Source organism: Gopherus evgoodei, chromosome 7 (genome assembly GCF_007399415.2).
Source record: "Gopherus evgoodei ecotype Sinaloan lineage chromosome 7, rGopEvg1_v1.p, whole genome shotgun sequence".
Lineage (NCBI taxonomy): Eukaryota > Metazoa > Chordata > Testudines > Testudinidae > Gopherus > Gopherus evgoodei.
The window spans coordinates 48,862,641-48,884,977 of NC_044328.1; the positions used below are offsets into that span (position 1 = coordinate 48,862,641).

The window sequence follows — 22,337 nt, forward strand, 5'->3', positions numbered from 1 at the left end:
TACTAGGCTAGATGGACCATTATTCCAACCCAGTATGGCCATTCTTATGTTCTTATATTGTTACAGGGATAATACACTCGTTTTCCCTGTGGATTTCACAGCTGTTTGGTAGATAGCAGAGGAATGTTGAAACTCAAGAAGTTCTGGTTCTGTTCCAGGTTCTGTAGGGAAGTGTGCTCCAGTGGTTATAAACTCTTTGGCCTTTGGCACTGTTCCCCTCTTTTCCTATCCATGTACACGACTGGCTTCTATCCCTCTTTTCCTTGTCTCCTATTGAAACACATCCCTGGCACCTCTCCCTTCCTTCTCATTTGCTCCTCACCACTTTGCAATAATCAGACTGATTATTTCTTCTCCTTCATGCTTCCTGAGTGCTAGCAGAGGAAGGATTGAGATGGTTTCAACAGCATCACTAGTCAGTTCAGTGACTGATGCTACAGTGTCCCCTGGCAGCCAAGTGTAGCAATTGCGTGAAAAGACTTGCTCAGGAGCATGCTCAGTTTAGTTGGCATGTAGAATCATGCTCAGTTCAACTGAAACCTTTGGAGAGCAGTGCTTCCAGTTTTTATCAAATTTCTGTTTAACAAATTGATTTTCAGAGGCTTATGATACAGTCTAATTTTGCTTTTCACAGGGATAGCAAAAGGCAATTCCCTAACAATAAGGCAACCTCCCTACCAAATTTTAAATTTCTGCCTCACAACATGTAAGTGCTAGAACTTCCCAATGATTATGTAAAGATATTTTAACATGGGCAAAACATCTTCTTTTTTCTGACACACATTCTTAGAAATGGCTGAACCATTGTAGCTGAGCCTTTTTCCAAATAGTTCAGTCTGAGGCAGACACCTGGCTGGAAAATATCAAGTGATTAAAGTTTGGCCAAGTTATAAGCAGTTAAAAAATGGCCTCATGAAAGAAAGAGGTAGGCAGTCTGAACTGTAGGTGTCTGTCAACTCCACCTATAATGAAGGTGTGGAAGAATAAACTCATTTCACTTAGGCCTCTGAAATCTGTTGTTCTGCAGCTATTTAGTTTCTTAATTATATTGATATACAGCAATTGTTTTGTGCTGACTGTTGTCTTCTAGTTACAGCCCAAGCCCGTGTTCCCTCTTAATTTTCCCCACCCATGTGCAGAGTGAATTTTGTTATGTGCACCAATATGGAGGTGATGGGGTGGGGCTGGGGATGAGGGGCTCAGGGCTGGAGCAGACAGTTGGGTGCTGGGGGTGCAGCCTCTGGGCTGAGGCCAGGGATGAAGGGTTTAGGGTGCAGTAGGATGCTCTGGAACTATGCTGGAGAGAGAGGACTCCCCCAGCTCAGTCTCCATACAGCAGCACCTGGACTTGGGGGTCGAGGAGAGGATCATTTATCTGGTGTGGCAGCTCCAGGACTGGGGCCACAAGCTAGGCGGCCCAGCCCTGGCAGGACCAGGCCAGGGGAAAAGTGCCATGGCAGGTTTGGGCTGAGGGAGGGGTTGCTCCGGCTGCAGAAGGTCCAGGCTGCAGCAGAATTTGAGGAGGGGCACCGCGACAGGTTTGGGTGCCCTGGCTGCGGCAGAGTTGGGGCTGGGAGAGGGGGTGCCCTGGCTGCGGCCGGGTTCAGGCCGTGCCTTCTCTGGTTGTAGCAGGTTGGGGGCTGGGCTAGGTTGTGGCCAGGGGAGGGGTGCCCCTCCTCCTGGCCAGGGCAGGTCCCCAGACGGGTTCCCTGAGCGCCTGTGTGATGCTAAATAGGCTTCTTCGCAATTGCGCAGCTTACAGGGAAATTAGGCCCCAGCAACCTTTTTTGATTTCCTCAAAAACTTTACTATGTTAAACATCTTTTGGGTTTCATAGTGAAGTGCTCAAAGTCAGGAAGTGAGACTTAAGGTTTCACATGCAAATTTACTCCCTTGTGTGCGTTATGATACAATTGTTAATTATGACATCTTATGCTATATTTCAATATAAAAATGTTTCTATCATAGACATTTCTGTCTTCAAGGTAACACATCATTAATTTTACATTAACTTACATAAGTTATCAACTTCATTTAAAACAGCCTACACTAGTTTTCAAATAAAGATTATCATAATACATTCAAGCTAGGAGATAGAATTAAAATTGTATATTCACACTTAAATTTTGTATTTCCTAACTTTTGAATACTTAGCTATGCAACCTGAAGATTTCCTTAACATAGTTTGTAGTTTTAATAGTACTGTACTAATTGTGTGATTGAATTGTGTAAAACAATTCAGCTGAATGTAACAGGTTGCCTAGGCTTATCCATAGTTAATCATTTGTAGCATGAAGAAAAATAGTAAGAAAAGGGAATGCTTATTCTTTCATTTGTTTTATATTTACAGTTGAAAGATATTCCCAAGAAATATTAAACCTTATTTATTTTTAAAGAAAATATTTCAAACGCTAATCATTCAACAAATTAATAATTGAACTTATACTCTCTTAAACACCAGTTGTTGTTTAAAGAGAGGCCCTGAGTTGAAATTGTAGAAGTAAAATGATCAAGCTAGGTATTTGAGAATCAAACCTATCTCAGAATACATGTGGAAAATGTAAACATTTTCATATGCTATAAACCATTTCAATAGCATACTCAAATATCCCTACTCTATCCAAATAAGCCTAAAAAACTTGGGGAAAAAAGTGTATCATTTGTACTGGGAAAGTATATAACTTACTCTTTGTTCGTTGGTAAGATTTTAAAACAAGATATGATGATATGGCTGTGCTTGGGTTCCTGTGATAACTTTAAAGTCTGGTTTTGTTGCTGTTAACAGAATACTCCCAGCCCTTGGTTACACCAACCCACCCCTGTGACCTCAGCTGACAGTCTTGGGTTACTGAGTCACATTCCTGTAAGACCATCCAGTGCAGATCCGCATCGGCCACTCAAATTGACAACACATTCTAGTCCACCATTGTCCAAAAATATAGTAGATCATCACAAAGAGTAAGTTCTCCATTGTCTAAATAATTAAACTGATGTATAAGCTAATGTTTACAGTATGAGACTGTGAAGTTCTGTAGCTTGTGTTTTCATTTACCTTCATTCCAATTCACTTGTAAAAATGCATGACATGGCATATGTAAAAGTGTGATAAAATATGCTCTCAAATAATAAGTAAAATTTTCAAAAGCGCTGAAGTGGCGTCTGTGCCTAAATCCCATTTTAAAACTGAGGCACATTGACTTTCAATGGGACTTAAGTTCCTAAGTCACAAAGAAGCCTTTGAAAATTTTACCCAGAATAAAGAACTACATCAGCTTTATTTTGTGTTAATAGATAATTTTGTTTGAGAGTTGAAGAATAGGTTTCTTAAATTCTGTTAGCATATTGTAGTATGTTTGTAACAAAATTTAATCTGTTTTAACTTTTTTCATACAGAGAATTTGAGAGGAAAGCATTTATTGAACCTTTACGTTCTGTTACAACTGCACCAGTGAAGACTGATCTGGAACACAGCAGAACACAGACGGCGAAAGAGAGTCATTTGCACAGACATTTTGTGGACCCAATGTTGAGTCAATTGCAGAAGCCACCTCAAGAGACAGGAGAGCGACTAAGCAAATATAAAGAAGAACATAGACGGATACTTCAAGAGAGTATTGAAGTTGCTCCTTTTACTGCTAAAATCAAGGCACTTGAGGGTGAGAGAGAGAATTATTCTAGAGTAACACCATTATCATCTTCCAGCCCCAAAAGCTATGCAGTAAAACATGACAAAGAACCAGAGCGTTCTGTATCAGAACTTTATAAAATCAAGCATTCAGCACCACAGAGTTTGCCGCAAAGTAACTATTTCACCACCTTGTCAAACAGTGTAGTGAATGAACCACCAAGGTCCTACCCATCTAAGGAAGTTTCAAGTTTGTATGTCGATAAACAGAATAGTTGTCCTTCAATAGCAGCTAATCCCCAGTCTCTCGCTTCTTTCATTTCATCTCTTTCAAAACCTCCACCTTTGATTAAGCATCAGCCAGAGGGTGAAGGTTCAGTAAGCAAGATAACAGAGCAACCTTCCCATCAAATGACATCTCACTCTGTAAATTCTTTTAGAAATGACTGTGGAAGCCCTACTCAGTTGTCAGTTTCATCTTCAAATACGCTCCGAAGTATGCCTGCCTTACACAGAGCACCAGTGTTTCACCCTCCAGTTCATCAAAACCTGGAGAGAAAGGAAAGCAGCTATAGTAGCCTTTCACCTCCAACCCTAACTCCAGTGCAGCCAGTTAATGCTGGTGGCAAAACCCAAGAATTACAAAAACCACCAACTTTAGTACCTGAACCTAAGGAAGCGCAAACAATGTACAAGAGCACTTCTGAGCAGAATTTATCAGATATTTGGAAATCTAATAATGCTCCAAACAATGAAAAAGTTGAATGGCATGTTGAGCGAACCAGTGGAAAATCGCAGTCTGCCACAGCATCTGTCATTGTACGTCCACCTTCTAGTATAAAGTATGATAGTATGCCAGTAATGCAGTCAGCTTCCAAAGATCGAATTAATGAAAGATCTTCAGCTGGGACAAATCAACCAGATTGCCTAAAACCAGTGGAATCCAGAGACACCGGAAGAATAATTCTGCCAAATATGAACTCAGACACTACACACACACATTATGAAAAGAACTTTCCGGCTGTGTCAGAAGGCAGCACTCCCAGTTCTGTCACACCTACCACAACTATAATGTGCAGTACCAAAACAGATGTAACTACATCTGCAGCCACAACTACCAGTGTTTCAAGCTGGGGTAGTTCAGAAGTGACTTATTCTTTATCACACACAGTTTTGGCCTGCACACCAGTGGAATGTACCTCCTCTGGAACAGTAAGTCAGGTAGTGGCACGGACACAAGAAAGCAAGGTCAGTACCACAGCTCCAGTTACACCAGCCAGTGGCAAGACAGGAAGTGCTATTCAGCCCAACTCTGGATTTTCTGGCCCAACTGATTTTATCCATTTGAAAAAGCACAAGGCAGCATTGGCTGCAGCTCAGTTTAAAAGTAGTAATGCCAGTGAAACTGAGTCCAATGCTGTGAAAAATCAGACATTTCCAGCTTCCATTTCCCTAGACAGTACTATCGTCTGCAATACAATAAACAAAGCCAACTGTGTAGGCAATGGGCAAGCTTCCCAGATAAGTCAGCCGAACTACCACACAAAACTGAAAAAGGCTTGGCTTACTAGACATTCAGAAGAAGATAAAAACACTAATAAAAAAGAGAATTCAGGGAACAATGTATCAGAAATTATTAAGCCATGTACTGTCAATTTAATAGCTTCTACATCTAATGATTTACAGAATAACATAGAAAGTACAATCCTAGCAGATAAATTTGTGAAAGAAGATAAACATACAAGAAGAAAAGCAAAAAGGACTTACGAATCTGGCTCGGAATGTGGAGACTCTGATGAAAGTGAGAGCAAGTCAGAGCAAAGGACTAAACGGCAGCCTAAGCCAACTTACAAAAAGAAACAAAATGATTTGCAAAAGAAAAAGGGTGATACAGAGGAAGAAGTAAAACCCAATGGTATTCTTAGCAGGAGTGCCAAAGAAAGAAGCAAGATGAAGTTACAGAACAGCAGTAACAGCAGTAAGTATATCAGTTGATCTGAATTAGAAAAGATAAGAAAATAGATGGACATTTGTGAATTACAATACTATTAATAAATGGAGGGTTTGTGATATGATAATACATGAATGAGAATAGAGCTTAAAGGGGTAGTGTCAGAGGTTGGTAGGCCTGCAGATTCACCAATTCCGACCCCATCTGTAATGTCTTATTTGAGAAATTCGTCTTCTGTTATGTCTATATGTATTAGCACAAACTATTTCTTGGTTTGAACATGTAAATAAGCCTCTCAGTTTAAAGTAAACAAACTGTTGTACACATGCTCTGTCAGAAAGTGTCAACACCAGTATGTTTGCAGTCACACTTGGGTCAGTCATTCCAATTTTTAAAAATGAATAAAAACTTCAGACCAAGACAATGTGAACATCTGTATTTTTGGGGTGGTGGGCTTCCATTTGAGGGGTCATTTTTATTGCCAGACCTTATTTTTTCCTGGCACACTTTTGATGTGGCTTTACATTTAGGGTAAAAGGGGTACGTTAGAGAGAAGTGTGAGAGAGCCCCTCCTACTGCGGTACCACCGCTGCAATCTAAGGGAATGAAGAATAAACTTGGAATTTGTCTCAGATGGTGTGCTATTGTCACAGATACTGGATTGCAACTAAACTTTGCAGGAAATAGAAACTGGTCTAGAAGCAGGAAAGACTTTATTTAAAGTAAAATGTTTGAAAGAAAATGTATCTTATTTTTTATGAATGTCTAATATATTTCTTATTTAAGAAAAAAATGGTCAGTTTCTTACAACATTGGTCTAGTCTGAAATTCCCCGTTAAATCACATTTCACAAGGTTTTTATTAAGCTGGTACAAAGGATGGATTTTGATCTTTATCTGAATTCCTTGGCTTCTCAGTTTCATAACCTTATATTGAAAGATTCTGTAATTGTTTGAGTTTTAATTTGTGTTAAGTGCTGCCAGTTCCGCAACCTGTAGGAGATACTCTGGACTGGATCAAGTGCTGGTACAGTACTTGGTCTACTTCTTTTGTCTTTAATTTTAATCTTTTTACGAAGGGGAGGATCAAAGACAATGTAATGTTCAAGTTTTTTTCTAAATCTTATTCAGTTTTTACTAATTCAGGACCTGAGGTTGAATCTCACATTTAGTCACACATTCAACTAGTGCTGGATGATCCTCCTACTGTAAGGAGAGAATATTTATGGGTTTGGTGTAGAGGACAATCATGTACTCATGTAGGGGCATGGATTAGATGGCTTAACTAGAGAGTCCTTTGGTATTTTATCTAGTATTTTATCTGCAAGATAGCTGGGGACTTAAAGAATTACCTTCCCCTGTAGCACAGAGTATTATGCATTAAAATATGGACATATCCTATAGCATCAGTTTCCTGTGATTTCAGGGGAGGGGAGGCTGAGCAATAGTAGGTCGTGTCCCCTCCTGTCATCATCTTTATCCTCCTCCTCATTGTTCTTTCTAACAGATTAGTATTTGATATTAATATCTTATCTATTTTGGGTACTTACATAGACCATGTTACATTATTATCTTTGTCTTCACAGTCCTTAATGTATTTATTTCTGCAACAAGACTGAGGTGGGGAGTAGTAGTATCCCTATTTTATAGATGGGGAACTGAGGCACAGAGACACTGTGACTTGTCAAAATTTACAAGAAATCTGTAGGAAACAGAACTCAATCCAAGTTTGTACAGTCCTATGTTAGCACCTGAACATTTGAACCATCCAATATCTAATATGCAAGTTTTGCCCAGCTCCACGGGATATGGACTTTCAGGAGTAAAGGCAGTTTGAACTGATACCCCATCTCTTCGTGCAGATAAAACTAATCCCATTTTTAAACAGCGCTTGAATCCTAAAAAAAATGTGCCAGAACTCACTTCTCCCGTGGAGCCTGCTGACACTGGGTTCACTCACTCACAGGCAGCGGAGGAGGATTAGGATAAAGCACTATGCCCCTGGCAGGACCCTTCAGTCTATACAGTGGCAAAAGGCACTCCCCTGCTCCTCAGCCTGGCAGGGGAGGGAGGAAGTGGTGCAGCTGCACTGACCATATAGGGGGTAGGGACAGGGTTGCTATGAAGAGGGGGAAGCCTCTCTTCCACGCACCTAGCCAGCTCTTAGGAAAGGCCCAGCAGCTGCCACCTCTGCTCCTGGCCATGCTTGGGATAGCAATGCAGGCAGCTCACCACCCAGGATCCCACGCCTCATGGAACTCCCAGCACCTCCCATTCTTCATGGAAGACCCTGGTGCTGCACAGTATCCCCCAGCTGCTGACCCTCTTGTGGCAGGACCCTCAGAGAAATGCTATGGCCTGTCCTTCCAGCCTGCAGCACCAGGACTCGGGCATGGGCTCCCATGATGGGTAGGGATTCAAGTGCCCTAGCTGGAATCTTGTACTAGAGAAGGGTCCCCAGCCATGGGGCTGCCCATGCTGCTGTCTCAGGCCTGGCCTGAAGAGGAGGCAGTGGCTGCTGGGTCTCCATTCAAAACTAATCAAAAGTGGATGGGGGTGAAGCAGGCTGCCTCCCTCTTCCTTGCACCCTTGTCCGAAGTAGTAGAACACCATTCCATCTTCCCAAAAAAGTTCTAAAACACCGTTCCGGAGCACACGGGCACCAGAGCACTGCTTGTAAAAGTTATTAAAATGAAAGATTGGCCAAATAGCAGTGTGTATTTAAATTGTGTTTCTACTTTGAAATGTGATTCTGAAAATTGCAGCATTATACTCGACAGATCTGCTCCCTGTGTGTATTCAGTTTCAGATCTGCTGAGTTAAATGATAAAAATAAGTTGTTATTGCTTTTTGCTCCTGTTAGACTTGTAAAACCAACACAATTGAGAGCTGGATTCTGTTCTTCCTTGTACATAATGAACAAATTGTTTAAATTCCAGTTACTTTACATAGAACTGCACCAAAGTAATCATATGTATTTAACTCTCCTTGTTATTGAATCCCATTACTGTTCTGGAATAATGATGTGTTATGGCCACACTTTTCTGTGGAATATCTACCAAAATGATATACCAAATACAAGAGAAAAGTACATTTGGTTTACATATGTGATATGTAAATCAGCAATAAAATGGTTAACAGCAGTTTTATCTACAGGACATTAGATTTGTAGCCACATTTTTCAAACTTGGATGCTTAAAGTTAGGCACCAAGTAAAGGTAGCTTCACTTTAGAAATGCTGAAGGTTTATTGTTCCTATTGAGTTCTACGTATAGATAATTTGTAAATTTCTCTTGCCTTAAGTTTTTGTTGTTTTTTCAGCTGGCATACCTCGTTCAGTATTAAAAGATTGGCGCAAAGTAAAGAAGCTGAAGCAAACCGGAGAATCCTTTTTGCAAGATGACTCTTGCTCTGAAATAGGGCCCAATTTGCAGAAATGCAGAGAATGTAGACTCATTAGAAGTAAGAAAGGTGAAGAACCAACTCATTCTCCAGTATTTTGTAGATTTTATTACTTTCGTCGGTAAGTTCGCTATTTTTTAAAAAAGTTAATTTTTGGTTTAAAAAAACCCCTTCCTTATAGTCATGTTTATATTTCTCAGTTCCTTTTGTGTACTGGCCCTGTTGTAGGTTGAAAGAGGCAGGCTTTGTGTAAAACTGCAGCATTATACCAAAGACATCTGAACAACTAACCAGCCTTCCTGAGCCAGAAAAAAGATGCAGTAGTGTTTTTTTTTCAGTCTAGCCTAGAGAGAGAAATCATTACTCTATCCTTAAATTGGTGGGAAAGAGCCTTGAATTCACATACAAATCACTCAATTCTGGTAATACCCCTCAGGCATGATTATGGGAGTTTCCCTAGACAACAGTGAGAATTTGACCCCTTCTTCTTACAATTGCCTTTGGCCTACGTATGCAGAAGATGATTTCCCAGAATACACTGTACCATGATTGGTGCAATACAATGCTACTGTGGAAGTAGAGCAAAACTAGGTGTTGACTTGTACAAGTGGAATACTTACCAATGTAGACTCATTCACTAAGAATTTGAACACTCAGTTGCTGTTACACAGACTGATTTTTGATTACTTCAGTGTTTGGCTTAAAATGTTTTTCTGTACTAAAGTATACATACATGGCAATGACCTGCTTACTGAAAGGACTGCTGTGTTCTCCTTAGATTTGTTCTTTTGAGGAAAGAGAGTATTGGAGGTTAACTGAAAGCATAGAAGAGTTTTGCTACCATTTTAAAATTCGATCATTTACTTTAAAAAAAACAAAACTTTAATTTTAAATGTAGTATCAAAAGGAGTTTATTTTCATTGTACCATAGACATGAGATCTGAATTTAAAATCAAGATTGCTTTACTTCTAAGAGTCTTATCAGGCTTTACTGTAATAAAAATCAATGGATTATTTTTGCTACCTGCTGATTAAGGTGAGGGGGATCATTTTTGATAGTGTAACAGTGGTCATAAATTACACTTCAGTCCTGAATGTAGGACATTGAGTTTTACTGATGCTCATACTACTAAAATACTTCATATATGTATCTGTTTATAAATAAACTAGTATAAATTATTCTGTATTATAAGGGATTATATTGTTCAACAATACTGCTTTGATACAGGCTTACTGAGAGACCATTACAACTACTTGGAAAATATTTCAAATTTTTTTTAATTAAAATGATACAAAGTAGGACACCATACAAATTTTAGGCATTTCAAAGGTAAGAAATGAGCTGACCTGGTTGCCTGGAAGTAATAATCTATGCTGCCATATAGAAACCCAAGTTCAGGTTTGAGATCTTTGTTCACTTGACCGGCAGGAGTGTTAATATACAGAAAATAGGCACAGATTGAGTGATCACTGTCAGCCATCCTCCAAGAATCAGAGAAATGAATTAGATCAAAACTTGGTTGGAAAAAAAAAAAAAGAGAGAAATGCCTTATATTGGCATCAGTTTATTAATTTATGTGGTGATAAGTGTTAAAGGGAGAGTCAAGTAAATTGGATTGAACAAGTGATTTACCTGAGCAGTTATTCTTGAGTTTCAGAATGTCCTCATTATTTCTTCTTAAAACTGAACTTTGTAGCAACAGAATTTGTTCTATAGAAAACTTGTTTTTCCTGTTTGCCTTAAAGTTAGTATTAGTCTTATCATCAACTCTGGAGGACTTGTATTGAGGTTTCTGGTTTAGGTCATGTGAAAATATGAATTTGGTTTCATCCAAGTCACTTAATCTACATCTTAAAGTAACAATTCAGTTTCATACAATTATCAGTTTCCACTCTAGAGAGGAAACAGGATTGAAACAAAAGAGGCATTGCAGATCAAAAATGAAGGGGTATTGACAAAACAGTGGAAGGAAGCTTGGACGAAGCCAGTACTATTAGTTCCTCACTTGATAGAACATTAGATTCACTTTAATAATAATAATAATAATAATAAAAGAAAAAAAAAGAATGTGAGGGGTGGGGACAGGGAGAAGGAAAGAAAGGGTATATTTGTTTGTTACTGCAAAGATTGAACCTGATTAACCTTTTATTCAGTATTCTTTTATAATAGCATTGTATAATATATGCAGACTGCATGCAGACATGTTCGTTAAAATGGTTTTTAATAACAGCAAACAAAGTTTAGAGTGTAAAGTATAATGAGATGTATAGTTAAACTATTTGTTTCCATTTTTTAGGTTGTCTTTTAGTAAAAATGGAGTGGTTAGGATAGATGGTTTCTCTTCTCCTGACCAATATGATGATGAAGCAATGAGTTTGTGGACACATGACAATTATGAAAATGATGAAGTAGACCTAGAAACTTCTAAATACATTTTAGACATCATAGGTGATAAATTTTGTCAGCTAGTAACATCTGAGAAAACAGCCATGTCCTGGGTGAAGAAAGATGGTAAGGAAATCTTTATATTCTTTGTATTATTCTATAATTCTACATGAAAGATTATAGCTCAGATTTTAGGCTTCTCTTTGATCATTCCATATATTCAATGTAGCTGCATGCTAAATCCTTTCATTGGCACTACAAGAATGCATTAAGAAAGGCTGTCTGCGTGTGCCACATATCCTGTTTAAGAGGGAATAATTATTTCTGTATTTTGCTACAGAAATTTTCTAGTTAGTATTTGTCATTGATTTTTGTATCTTTCTTTGCAAAAATATTGATTCTTAACACAGAATTTTGCTACATAATAGTCATAATGCAGTCAAATTTTGCATATTTAAGACTTGTGTATATAGGGTCACTTTTGGATTTGCTTCTGAGAGGAAAATTATGATTGGTATTTTTAGATGAACATTTATTTCTGTGCTACAGTTTACAGATGTTTGCCTTTAAATTTTGATACTTCTGTTTATTTTGTGTTTCAGCCAAAATTGCCTGGAAGAGAGCAGTGAGAGGAGTCCGTGAGATGTGTGATGCATGTGAAGCCACATTGTTTAACATTCATTGGGTCTGCCAAAAATGTGGGTTTGTGGTCTGCTTAGATTGTTATAAGGCAAAGGAAAGGAAGAGTTCTAGAGGTCAGTTTATAATTTTACATGAACTAGACCATTCTCTGTGTTGTTTATTGTAACATGTTCTAGAATTGCTGCTCCAGAAAGTTCGGTGTCTTTCTGTAACCAATAAATGCTATTCTTTTTGCGTAAAGCACAACTTTTTCTTATTTCTCAAAGCTTTCTTGCTTTTGTCATGATAATATATAAAACCAACCCTTCCAAAAAGAACTGTCACAGTTATGGAGCTAACTATCCTCTACCCTTTTTGTTTTCTTTGAATACATCCTCCCAGGTTTTAGACCTCTTGCCCTTATCTGTCTCAAGGTTAAATTTTGCAATTCTTCCTCTTTTATACTGGGACTCCACGTGCTCCACTCTATGTATGCTAACCACTTGTTACCATGAAGGCTTGTCTTCATTTGAGCACCTCTCTTTGTGAACCTCTGACCAGTGATACAGACCAACAGCCATCTTAAAAGAAAATAATTTTATGTAGTACAGTATACTCCTGATTTTCCAAAACCCTATTATCTGAACCTCCACAGTATTAAAATACCTTCTTTATCCCCCAGCAATGCCAACATGAATAATAGAACAGAGACCCCTGGAAGCAGGAGAGGCCACCCAACTGCTGAATGGCTCCTGTGATAGTGCAGGGAGTCCTCTGCAGCCCTACCATCACGGGAGTGAGTGAGTGGAGCTGTGACAAAAAGCTGGAGGGCTACCTGCACTGACGCAGGGCCAGTGACACCCGATCCCAGCGGTCACAAGGTGTAGGGAAGACTGTGGTCCTGGTAGGGCACAGCAGAGTCCTGACCAAGGGTCTCTGCCTCACTAGGACTGCAGCCTATAAATTTTTATATTAAATTTTCCCTCTTACATAGGTCAGCAGCAGGGTTTGAACCCACAACAGTCAGTTCCGCAGCTCAGACCTCTTCTGATTTAGTTATAGGAGTAATTTGTGATTGAAACAGGCAAGTGTCTTTTATGTGGATGATCTTGTAAAGGGAGACATGACAAACTGTTTGCCGGGGGTTATGTAACTATGTGAGAGATGACACTGGAATGTTGGTATCAAGATTTCTGGGTTGCATTCCTGGCTCTGGGAGGAAAGCATGGTCTACAGCAGGGGTCCCCAACACGGTGCCCACAGGCAACATGGCACCCGCCATGGCATCTATGTGCTCCCACCTCCTATCTGCCAGAAGAGTAGCTGCCGAAATGCCGCCAAGAAGTGGCAAAGTCAAGAAGTGCTGCCGCCGAAATGCTGCTGATTTTCAGTGGTGACGCCTCTTGATGACACTACCTCTCGGCATTTCAGCGGCAATGCTTGTTGGTGTTGCTGCATTTCGGCAGCTGCTTGTCCGGCAGCCACGCTCCTCGGTGGCTAGTCGTCAGGTGCCCGGCGCACTGAAAAGGTTAGGGACCACTGGTCTACAGCCTGCATAACCAAACATCAATTTTAGTTTTAGAATTGTCCAAAATGTGCTATGTCTGTCAGCATTTTATTTTTTGAGAACACTGTTTGAACATTTACTAGTTCTGCAACCTGTGAGTGATTGTTCTGTTGTATAATATCTATTAAATGTGCAAAATTAAAGACTAGGAAAATACACAATTATGAAGCTGTCTTTACACATGCAGCTATACAAAATGAGAGATGAGTTAGTTATATTTTTAACTTTGCTGTCAGGCACTTTAGGCATAATACTTGAGTATTGTACTATGATCAGGAATAACTTCTAGTTCTGTAATTAGCTCAGCACAACCCCCTGTAGCCACGGGATGCTCTGTTGACTGATGTACAAACATTGCTAGATATCAGTAGGGGAAGGCTTTCCTAATTCTAGTTTCTATGCATTCTTCAAAAGGTCAGTTACAAAATGTGCATGTAATATGCTAATAATAAAATTTGAGTAAATGTTTTGAGACCTGTTGTACGATAGTGGTATTTTGTTCTTGGTATATGACACCTACATGATTGTTTTGAAATTGTATACTTTAAAGTTGTCCTGCAAAGTGAGTTACACAATTCTTTCACTTTTAAGAGTATATGCTTAATGTTTCTAAATCCAGGAAAAGAGAGGTATTTGGTGCATTGTACATTTTAAAGCATATTTTCCTTACATTATAAAATGTGCCGAACATATCTCTTAGCCTGCCTGTTTGGGGCATGCAACATATATTGCTATAGCTGAGTAAAACTGAAAATAGGTTTGATCCATTAAAGATAGGTAGCATGGTACAGTAGATGGAATATCGGACTGGGTTCCATTCCCATCTCTGCCCAAGATAACACAGCAGATCAGTGGCAAGTCACTTCCCTGACTTGGCTTTTTTTTCCTTCTTCCACCTTTTGCCTTTGACTTAATATGTGTTTGTACAGTGCCTAGCTAAAAGGGGCCCCCCTCAGTAGGGCCTCTATGTACTACTGTAACAGGAGAGATTTTGACAATACAAGCTATCATCTACTCATCTTTCTATACTGTGTTAGGAATTGTTCAGTGAGCTAACTTTAGTTGCTTAAATGGCAACTGTATGATGGATTTTTTACTCAGGCAAAAATAACAGATCTAAATATAATAAAATGAATAAGCAAGGATCTGTGTTGTGGATGCTACTGTCTTTGCTTCTATTTTTATTAAAACCCCATTCTGATTGTCTTCTCTGTCAAACTGTTACAAACAAAATGTTTGTCATACAAAATACCAGTATAGAACCTCAGAGGAGTGTAAGTGTAGAGGCTTCTAAACAATGGATTGGGAATATCTGTGATTTATATGATTTAAGTAATAAAGCCACAAGTGAAATAAAATAACTGGGAATGCTGTTATTTTACAGATAAAGAATTATACGCTTGGATGAAATGTGTGAAAGGACAGCCTCATGATCACAAGCATTTGATGCCAACTCAGATTATTCCAGGCTCTGGTATGATCACATAAAAACAATTTATTCATCATTTCTTTGTGTGGAAAGACCACATTAATTTTACTAGAAGTTCTAGTAATTTCTGATATTACTTTTCAAAGCTAGCTGTAGCACAATATATCCTCACCAAATAAGTGGGGAGTACAGATTAGGGATTGGTGCAGAGGTGAGAATTGATGGATGTGTATGCGGGGAAATATAGAGAACAGGGAGGCAGGGGGGAGGGAAAAGTAGGGTTTACACTTTGCCTGCTTAATCTTCTCCAGAGTGGTCTAAAGCAGTGAGAATGTACTAGTAAATCTGACCATAAACGTTAAAATTAAAAAAAATATTGTGTTGACATTATATGCTTTCCAATAATAGAAACTTTACATGGTAACATTCTTTTGGGGATTCTTGTTTATTTTTCATGAGTGAAATTATTAATAAACTTTTTAAAAAGTAGAAAATTTTCAGATAGTGAAACTATTGTGGTGCAGTTTAGGTTGAAAGTATGAATGTATAATTTAGGGTAAAAAGAAATACAAGAATGTTTCAATTATCCCCAAAACAAGCTTTGTAACCCTCCAAAATATCAGACTTTAACTTAAAAGAAATCAAAACATTTAGGTATGGAATACCTAATACAATTGGGGCACCTGAAGAACCTTAACTCGGCCCTTTAGTGATACCATAAGGGGAAAAAAAATAAAAATCAAATGTCTTTAAACAGTTTAAGTAAAATCATTCTAAATGGGACAACAAACACATAATAAATATAATCTTATGGTTATTGCTTGGTATTATTTCAGGGGAAAGTTAGGGCCTCCAAGCAAACTTCACAAATTTAGATTTCTAACTCTCAAACACACAAATGCCATACCAAAATTGTGTTAAAAATATTTAAGTTGCCAAATGAAGCACTCATCTCAGAAAATGCCAATGTTAAGACTGCCTGCCTATCCTCTGTTCTGTCCCCTTGTGCACATCCATTATTATGTAGTGTTTTAAATAGGGATGTAAAATATTAAATGGTTAAATAGTTAACCGATAAGTATTAGTCTTATCGTTAATCCTCCCTTGTTCACCCACCTCCTTCTGGCTGACAATCAGCTAGTAGAAGACCTCGCTGGGGGCCAGGGCCTGTGTGTGGGTCTCAAACAGGTTCTCCTGCAGCAGAGACTCCATTTAGGATGCTGGTAAGAGGTGACTGTATGGGTGGGCATCACGTTTTTTTTGTCAAGATGCGTCTCCACACAGAACCAAGTGGGGATCATGCAGAAAAATAGTATGTGATTATATAATTAAATACTATATCTTAAAGCTCGTACAAGAGGCAGAATTAAGACTAAGAGGACAATCTTAACTTTGTTGTTTCTTGATTTGTGAGTGCTTAAGAATCTTTTCAGCTTTTGGTATGGAATATAAATAGTTTTATAACACCATCACACTTTTGTAAAGAGGATCACAAAATAAATTTACATTGTTCATGAAAGAACTGTTAATGGTTTTCTTTATTCCTACTTTAACTTATAGTTCTGACAGATCTTCTAGATGCAATGCACAGTCTTAGAGAGAAATTTGAGATTAAATCCTACTGTCAGTGTACCAGCAAACAGAACATGCTAATTGGGAAGTTCCCTGCAATGAATGGTGTCTCTCAGGTGAGTCTATAATATATTTAAGTTCGGAGTTTAATGTTTAGACATGTTGATAATTGTTTATTTTTTTAAAAATTTGAATATCAATAAAAGAACTTTTTCATGAATTTTATATTATTATTTTGTGTAATATATTGGCAAATTACCATTGTTGCTACTTTTTTGCTCATATTAAAACAAAGTACTATATTTAAAAATAAAATTATTCTGCTCTATAGGTTTTACAGAATGTCCTTAATCACAGTAACAAAATTTCTCTGTGCATGCCTGAGTCTCAGCAGCCAAATACCCCTCAAAAGTCTGAGACAAATGGCAATACAAGTCCAGGGAGTGATGTAAGCGCAGACAGCAAGTTAACTCCACCAGAATCCCAGTCACCACTGCATTGGTTAGCTGATCTAGCAGAGCAAAAAGCCAGAGAGGAAAAAAAAGGTAAATATTAGAGATGCTAATGGTCAGTGCGTGGTTTTGGGTGCTCCAGGAATTTCTGTTGAACTCACTATAAAAAAAATTCCATATTGGGTATGATTTGTGTCATAAGTAATTAAAATGTCACATTCCCTAATCTTATAAACTTTGTGCTGCCTTCTAGGGGCATCAGAACTGGTTATCAATTAATTATTTGTTGAATATAACAGAGAAGCCACTAGTGGAATGCATGTGTAATGTGTTAGTGTTTCCCAGCCCCTCTCAGCTACAGCATCTCTCATTTGTGACAGGTGCACACTCAGCTACATGTCTGAGATGTTGAGGAAGGCCTTTTCAGGGTACACTGTTTGACTGCATTTTGAAGGATCTAATTCATCCTCTGGTGTGTTTTCAGGTGAATAAAGCACTAGTGCTACAGTATATTACCACAACTATAAAATGCAGGATGCCAGTGTTCGAATTTCTACATCATGACACGATCATGTAAATATAAAAAAAAATATTTTTTATTTTAGAAAATAAAGAATGTCCTCCTGGAAAACATACTAAAGAAGAGAGAGACCAAAACATTTCAGAGTCTCTAAATTGTAAAACATCTCCTCCTGTGTCCCAGAACAATGAACAGGGCTCAACCTTACGAGATCTCCTGACTACAACAGCTGGCAAATTGCGTCTGGGCTCTACAGATGCTGGCATTGCTTTTGCTCCAGTTTACTCTACAGGAACAACAGTGAGTGTATTACCAGAATGCATGGGGTTTTGAAAATTCACACAATGTTTTGGTACAATTTAATTAGATGTATTAATTAATTAAATGACACATGCTTTGAATATTAATTTATAATTAGATATGTAAGTAAATATCACTAAAGCTTCCCTGAAAGAAAGGTAATGTGCATGTTTAATGATTGATACATATTGTAAACAATTTGGACATTTATTTAGATTAAACATTGACTTAGTACTTTAAAGAGAGTTGAATATATTCATTGTCATTTTAACTGCAGTTGCCTGATTCCAGATGATTATTTCAGTAAACATTTCTGTGGGTGCAGTATATTAGTATATAGATTTTATTTATATTTAATATTTCTGACATTCTGTTGAAGGTAAATCTGAAATTTCCTATTAAACTATTTTTGTTTTTCCACAAGGGTGGCAAAGGTGGAAGAACTGTGCCAAACATTCTTGATGACATAATTGCTTCAGTTGTAGAAAACAAGATTCCACCAAATAGACCACCAAAGATAAATGTAAAATCTGAACTGAAGGATGGACCAAAAGATGGTCAAAAGTCTATTCTGGATGATTGCAGTAAATTCTATAGTGATATTCCACATTCATGGATCTGTGATAAGCACATTTTGTGGCTCAAAGATCATAAGAACAGCAGCAACTTGAAACTCTTTAAAGAGTGCTGGAAACAAGGAAAGGTACATATTCTATATTGAAAGGTGATTATGAAAAGTGACTCTAGGTATAGGATTCCATGCTTGTGTGTCTGAGACTTTCAGATCCATTCTGCCCAGTTTACAAGTAAAATTATGGTAATTCAAACTTTCAGCTGTATTCGTTCAGCAGTGCTAACAGGAGTAAAATGGTAGTAAAACCTAATTAGTCAGTAAAGTGAACAGGTATTTTCATCATCTTATTACTATTTCACCATCAGCAGTAGTTTCTCCCTCCATCACCAACACAAACTTCCCCTAATTCAGTAGCATGACCTTTAGAACTTTACCTCCCAAGATTGGTAGTTCTTTTTTTCTTTTCTTTTCTTTTTTAATGTAGGGCATTAGAAATAAATAAATTTAACATCTAAGAATATAAAGACTACTGGAAGAAGTCTGAATACACATCTTTTGTTCACCCTTGGCAAATACAGAATATATATGTACTGAAAGTAGAGTTTAAAATAAAAATGTAATTACTTGAGTTTTTTCCAAAAGGTTATAAAATATATTCATAGATTATTTGGATCCAGTGATGCAGACTGTTCAAATTATGTTGGATAACTGGAGAAATTCTAGACTTCTTATTTAGACAAGTGTAAAGAAATATGGGTTAAAAATAATCCAAAGTTAGTTTTAATTTATTAAGTTTTTCCATTTATTATTCTCCCTAAAATTAGATAATAGAAAAATCAGATTTTAGTTGGCAGTAGGTGCTGTGGGAGAGAAACAGCATATTAAATGCACTTCTCTTCATAATTATAATACTAGAAGATGGAATTAAATTAGCCATTCTAACTATATACATTACTAACAGGCATTTGCAGTTACAGAAGAAACTGGGATGGGGGAATGAAAATAATCCAGACTGACTGAGATTAGAAAATGAGACTGTTTAAAGAAAAGATGGATACATGACATTGGACAGAACTTCGTGTGTTCATGTTTGAAATGGTTTTTCACAATAGTAAGGGTTGGAAATGCAATTTTTGTTTAAACAGAAACTTAAGTTCTAGGTGTTGAAAGCTAAAGTAAATTGACAGCTCAAAATCTAGAGGAACTGAGTGATAACGCTCCCTATGCACTGGGGAAAATTTCTTATCATTAGAGACCAGCCAAATTTATTTTATAGGTTATTTAATAAATGTAATTATTGTGTTCCTTTTGGTGGTTTTGTTGTATCAATCAAAACTGAAGTTTGTCTCACTGGTCTGCCACATTTACTAGCTTCTGAGGTTGTATAAGCAGAAAATGTAAATACATATGCTAAGAAGCACTAAATGTGTAGCAAAAAACTTGAGCTCTTCAGTATTGTGTGTTCTTCTTTGAGTGCTTGCTCATGTCAATTCCATTTTAAGTGTGCACAGGCTCATGTGCACAGTTGTTGGAGATTTCTGCCTTAGTGGTATCTGTAGAGCCGGCTGTGGCGCCCCCTGGAGTGGCACTCTGATGCGGCGGTATATCAGGTGCCACCAGCCCTGAACCCTCTCAGTTCTTTTTTACCGCCCGTGACAGTTGGTTGGAGTACCTTGTCTTGCATCACAAGAGCAATAGCAGTTTTTCCTCATAGACTTCATTCTGTTCGTTGTTGTATATAGTTCATAGTAGATAGTCATAATGTTAAATTAGTAGAGTCACTCAAGGTGACTGAAGCCGCTCCATCCCTGGCACCAAAGGGTAAGCCCAACAGGGTGCAAAAGCATAGGCTGACAGAACACTCCTGGTCACCAGACCATAGGCCTCTTTCGTCGCGACCTTAGGGACTGCACCCCAGCTCTCTGGTGAGGAGGCCTAGGTTCCCGACAAGATTCCCATGTACTAGGCGTGGGACTCGGGACTCGAGGCACCATTCCCCGTACCGCCGGTACCGGTGAACATCTATCCACAGGTCACCGAGGCACTAGTCACCCTCAGGTGATCTCCTTAACATCGGTCACAGTCCTGGAGGGGTCGTTCAGGATCTCGGCACTGGTCTCGTTTGCCCCAGTACCGTTCCTCGGGCATGCGGCACTGCTCACCATCACCCCGCCCACCAAGGTCAGTAGACAGACTCAGGTGTAAACAGCCCCGCCATGGTTGCTGGAGAGCCAGTGATCGGGGTTGGACCGTCGCTGAGGAGGGAGAATTCTCCACTAGCGCAGGAGACTGGGACAGCACTAGCCACAGTGCTGATGCAGCAGGGACAGTACCTGCTCTCCCAGTGGCAGTACTGGAACCCATGGGGGAGTACCGGTGATGCCGGTCCAATACTGCCAACCCTCCCTGGCCTCATTGGACAAGCGGGCTTGGGGCACTGCTGTCAGATCATGGTGCTGAGGCAGTGCACCACGCCGAGGGAGCCCTCCCCTGACAAGGACAGAGACAACACCCTCCCACAGGCCCTGCAGTTATCATCATCGTCCCCAAACAAGGCAGTAGCTGGGCCATCCCACACTAGAAGCCCTCTGGACGATTTTAAGGGGCACGAGGCCCTCCTTAAACGAGTGGCTGACAACCTTGGCCTGCAGATTGAGGAAGTCGCTGAGGAGGCAGATCTCTTCAGTGTCATCTCGGCCACCGCACTGGCTAAGATTGTGTTGCCTGTCCACCCAGGGGTGCTCAGAAATCCCAAATCAGTGTGGCAACCCCCTCCTGCATTCTGCCAATGTCAAAGAAAGCGGAAAAGAAATACTATGTCCCTGCAAAGCGTTTTGAGTATCTCTATTCTCATCTGCCCACAGCTCCACTGGTCATGTCCATGGTGAACGAAAGGAACAGACAGTGCCACCTGAGCGGAACGCCAAAAAATAGAGGCTGAAAGACTAGACCTGTTTGGCAGGAAAGTTTATTCAACGGCCAGCTTACACTTTAGGGTCTCTAACCACCAGGCCCTGCTGGAACATTGTAACTTTAGCCTGTGGGACTCCCTTAATAAGGTGACAGAGGCCCTCGCACAGGACCATGCCCAAGAGTTCGCTGCGTTAGTGAGCGAAGGCACGGCAGTGGTCTGGTCAGTCCTCCAATTGGGATGCGATGGACTCGGCTGCCCTGGAGGTCACATTGGCAGTGGCCATGAGACGCAACTCCTGATTGCAGGCTTCTGAGCTGTCCCAGGAGATGCAGACCACGATCCAGGACCTCACATTTGAGGGTTTGGGGCTCTTCTCTGAGCTGACTGACTCTAGGCTCCATGGACTCAAGGACTCCCATGCCACCTTCCACTCCCTGGGCTTGCACACCCCTCAGCAGGCCAGGAAGCCATTCTGACTGCTGCCGCTGCCTCCTCAGTTGCAGTCTAGGTCCTGGGGGTCTCCCAAGTCTGACTCCTACAGGAGGAAGGACAAGGATAAGGGGCCTAAGAGACACTACCCGTCCTCTTCCCACTTGACTGCCCAACCTGACCCTCCCAGAAGTCAGGGAGGCCAGAAGCAGTCATTTTGAGGGTGTGCTCAGGGATGGTACTTCAGCCAGTCAGTGTACTGGATCCAACCTTCCCTTTCCTCAACCACGTCTGCCCTTTCCAGTTGGCCTGGTCCCATGTCATCTCGGACTGCTGGGTGCTCGATACAGTTTCATCGGGCTACAGCCTGCAGTTTATAGCTGACCATCCCTCCCACCCTTCTTCTCCGTCCCTCTTGGGACCCTTCTTATGAGCAACTCTGCATTCAGGAGGTCAAAAACCTCCTGTGGCTGGGGCCAGTGGAAAAAGTTTCTTGGAACATGGAAGAAAGAGGGTTTTACTCCCGTTACTTCCTAATTCTGAAGGCAAAGGGGGGCCTCAGACCCATCCTAGAGCTGCGTCACTTCAACAAGTCC

General features: G+C 39.7%; 1 protein-coding gene across 10 annotated transcripts in view; it reads left to right on the forward strand.

Moving 5' to 3' along the window:
* JMJD1C (jumonji domain containing 1C) overlaps positions 1-22,337 on the forward strand; it is a 331,267-nt gene that overhangs the window by 277,783 nt on the left and 31,147 nt on the right. For 8 of the 10 annotated variants that reach the window (XR_004001175.1, XR_004001174.1, XM_030568489.1 and 5 more), the window contains 10 exons: positions 2,786-2,958; positions 3,394-5,603; positions 8,897-9,098; positions 11,275-11,489; positions 11,966-12,118; positions 14,936-15,025; positions 16,541-16,668; positions 16,884-17,097; positions 17,610-17,824; positions 18,249-18,527. Coding sequence is in view for 8 of the 10 variants with exons in the window: in XM_030568489.1 (XP_030424349.1) it covers positions 2,786-2,958; positions 3,394-5,603; positions 8,897-9,098; positions 11,275-11,489; positions 11,966-12,118; positions 14,936-15,025; positions 16,541-16,668; positions 16,884-17,097; positions 17,610-17,824; positions 18,249-18,527 (3,879 nt within the window). In the remaining 2 variants the exon portion in view is untranslated. Of the gene's footprint in view, positions 1-2,785; positions 2,959-3,393; positions 5,604-8,896; positions 9,099-11,274; positions 11,490-11,965; positions 12,119-14,935; positions 15,026-16,540; positions 16,669-16,883; positions 17,098-17,384; positions 17,489-17,609; positions 17,825-18,248; positions 18,528-22,337 lie in introns of those variants that run through there. The other 2 variants (XM_030568486.1, XM_030568494.1) reach the window with 2 other exon arrangements.